General features: G+C 43.4%; 1 protein-coding gene across 1 annotated transcript in view; it reads right to left on the reverse strand.

Moving 5' to 3' along the window:
- Nucleotides 1-3,360, reverse strand: part of SALL2 (spalt like transcription factor 2) — a 24,092-nt gene extending 20,732 nt beyond the window's left edge. The window contains exon 1 of the mRNA XM_069097791.1: nucleotides 3,131-3,360. Within this exon, the coding sequence (XP_068953892.1) occupies nucleotides 3,131-3,203 (73 nt within the window). The 5' untranslated portion in view covers nucleotides 3,204-3,360. The remainder of the gene's footprint in view (nucleotides 1-3,130) is intronic.
- Nucleotides 3,361-3,366: the final 6 nt, after the last annotated feature.

Raw genomic sequence — 3,366 nt, forward strand, 5'->3', positions numbered from 1 at the left:
TCCTGCTTAAAACTGGAATTTAGATTTTCTCATTTCTATCTGGCCATCTTGCTCAATGTGGTGATTAGTCAGAGCAGAATCTGTCCATACAGTAAACTAAATCCTGATGATGTTATGAAATTCAAAGGCATCTGCCTAATTTAGTGAGAACCCAGGAAGATGTATGAAGCATTATTCTAGGGCAAAGGGCCATTTGGATTCTTTCAGCAAGAGCTGGAACCTTCTGAGTAAGATCTGTGTGCAGGGCTGGAGTGCCTCAAAGGAGAAACAGACACTTGCTCAGTGTCCTGTGAAGTAACAAGAACTCAGAACTTTTCTTATGGAGGAGAGGAAGGTCAGTGAGCAACAGCAGCCCAGAACTCTGGAGAACTTGGTTTGGTGACCCGGCACCACGGAAAACTGTCTGATCTGCTTTGTGTAAGGTGCTTGTGACCCCTTATTTAAAATCTATTTGGGGGGCGACTAGGTGGTGCAGTGACTAGAGCACCGGCCAGTCTCAGACACTTAACACTTACTAGCTGTGTGACTTTATACAGGTCACTTAACCCCAGTTGCCCTCCAAAAAGCAAAAAAAAAAAATAAAATAAAATCTATTTGGAAAGCAGGATACCACTGCAAAGTATAAGAAAACCCTTTGGCAAACTTTATCAGTATCAATAATATCAATCACAATAGTAATGGTGATAGCTTACATCAATAACAATAGTAGTGATAATGGCTAACATATATGTAGCATTTACTTTGTGTTAGTCCAGGTGCCAAATGCTTTACAATCATCATCTCATTTGATCCTCACAATAACTCTGTGAACTAGGTGCTGTTAGTACCCCCATTTTACAGATAAGGAAACTAAGGCAAGCAGAAGTTAAATGACTTGCCTAGGGTCACAAAGCTAGTGTCTGAGGTCAAATTTGAACTCAGGTCTTCCTGACTCCGAACCCAGACCTCTATTCCAGCATGCCATCTAGCTACCAGTTGTTCATGTTGAGGTGATTCTGAAGAGAAAGCACTTGGGTAAACTCAAAGAATCAGGTGACATCTAAGGCTGCAATCCCTTCCCTGTTCTTTAGTCTGGCTTTGTATTTCCAGTCTTTTCTTAATCAAAGGCAATACTACAAATGGAGTAATTGTTTATTTCATGTCTTGGATTATATCTAGTGGTGATGATTTATGTGACATCATCTACACATCCCCGATATCCAAGGTATGTGGAATAAAACAACTGGAAAAAGCTAAAAGTTCCATACTAAGTGGCCATTGGACTCTTATTTCTGACTCTCTTTAAAGGGTAATAGGGGTTTTTCCTTCAGCTGCTTGGTACTAGGGGTGAGTTAGTAGGCATAAGAGAACAGAGAAGGAGGGCTATGGTTGACTCCAGGGGTTCAGCATCGCTCCACGATTGAACCAGCAGGGGAGCTGGGCTGTGAAATGATTCCTATCCTCCCAGGGAGGTCTCCTGTAGAGCATGAGGGAAAAACAACCTGCCTAGAAGCAGTGCTATGAAGGACTAATTTGGCGTAGGATTGGTAGGAAGCCATAACCACTCTCCTACTAAATACGGACACAGCAGGATTCTAGGAAATTTTGGAACATCTGAACTGGGCCTTCCATAGGAGTCTGGGAAAATGCAGTTCACTCAAACCACAATCTGTCTGCCAAGGAAGGCTGTTCCACAGTCAGAAGCCCACTGTGAACTGATCAGTGTGGCCCCTAGGTCTTTTTCCTAGCATGGAGGGGAGAGGAATTTAACCTGTGAATAGTACTAGGGTTTTTCAGACCCCATTCTTCACTAAATAGGTTACCCTATTTTTTTTTTTTGCCTGTTTTTCATGGAATCCGTTCTGTAACCTCAAGCCAAACTTACCGGAGTTCCTGAGTTCTGTCCTTGATTCATTTCTCTCTTCTCTTGGGAGAAGTTGTACTGGTATGTCATGATGATTGCCCCACCTGGCATGCTCAGTACATGACCTTTGGCCCCCCATACCCGGATTCTCTCTAGAGTTCAGTAAGTCATCATGGAGACTTTGTCTACTAAACATCAGTACTTTCCACTGAATAGTTAATTTTGATGTAGTGAACATTGGGACAGAAAGTTAGGATAGCAGCATTCTCGTTCTAGCTGTAATACTGATTTACTGTGTGACTTGGAGCATTATAATCTCTCTGGCACTCAGCATAAATTCCTTGCACATAGTAGGCCCTTAGCAAATATTTGTTGAATTTAATTCTCTATTTGTAGAGTAGAAATATTAATAGTTGCCCCTGCCCACAGAAGTATTAGGCGAATAAATAAAAGATGTAAAACTAAAAACTTTTAGTAATTTTAAAGAAAACTCCACAAATCAAAGTTTTTTTTATGACAGTGGATAATATGATAATATATACATACCCATATTCACATTTATGTAAACTACATCAGCGACTAAAAACACCCTTTTGCAAATTCCCACACTGTTACTATCCAGTTTCTCCTGAAATAAGCCTTGTTGCACAAACCTAAACCACTTACACTGACTGACCCCCTCTAACATCTACCCCAAATGACACAGATACACACCAAAAGCCAGGTCTGATTCCCACTGTCATAGAGAGGCACTCCCTTGGGGGAGTTCTTCTGATCTCTTCTCTCTCAACTCAACAATGAGAAACTTTTTTTCTCCTCCCTCTCAGGGGAACATGCACGTTTTTATCCAACTCATTCTCCTGCAACCCAACTCCCCAGAAAGAAAAGGGGGAAAAATCCCACCCCTAAGAGACAGTCTTCAGGTCTGAGGGCGTTACTTAGCAACGGCACAAAGACTAGCCAGCACAGGGGACAAGAAGAGAAACTCTTTGGGTGGGGGAGACAGAGCCAGTTTGGAAACTCCATTTTCATTGAGAGACAAACAACAGGAAAACAAAAAGAGAAACAACCCCAAGTTAAGTTGAGGGGGCCCACTCCCCAACCCAAGTTACCCCATGAAGCCCACGAGCCTTGTTTCTTGACTCCTGTTAATACTATAAATGATAAGGCTTCTCCTACCTTGTTTCTAGATGTCAACCACTGCCCACCTCCCCAGGTGCTCTCCCCAACTACTACCCTGCTTTCCTGGGCTTGGTCCCACTTCTCATCCCTCCCTGGGACACCCACCGTTCTCAGAAGCGGTGGAACCGTCGCAGTCCGAGATTAACTGTTGGGGTTTCCGTTGCTTTCGCCGAGACATGCCCAGGCCAGAGAGAGGTGGGGAAGGGAGGGGCGATCGTTCACTTAGTTTCAATAAGGGTGACTTGGTCCTGTCTCCCTCTTTGGTCTGGAGCCAGTGGATGCCTCTCCCAGGGCAGGTCACTCTAAAACAGAGGTTCTTCCTCTCCAAAGATAAACTGGCT

This window comes from Petaurus breviceps, unplaced genomic scaffold (genome assembly GCF_028583685.1).
Source record: "Petaurus breviceps papuanus isolate PSGF00001 unplaced genomic scaffold, PetGlider_PUasm1.0 37, whole genome shotgun sequence".
NCBI classification, from domain to species: domain Eukaryota; kingdom Metazoa; phylum Chordata; class Mammalia; order Diprotodontia; family Petauridae; genus Petaurus; species Petaurus breviceps.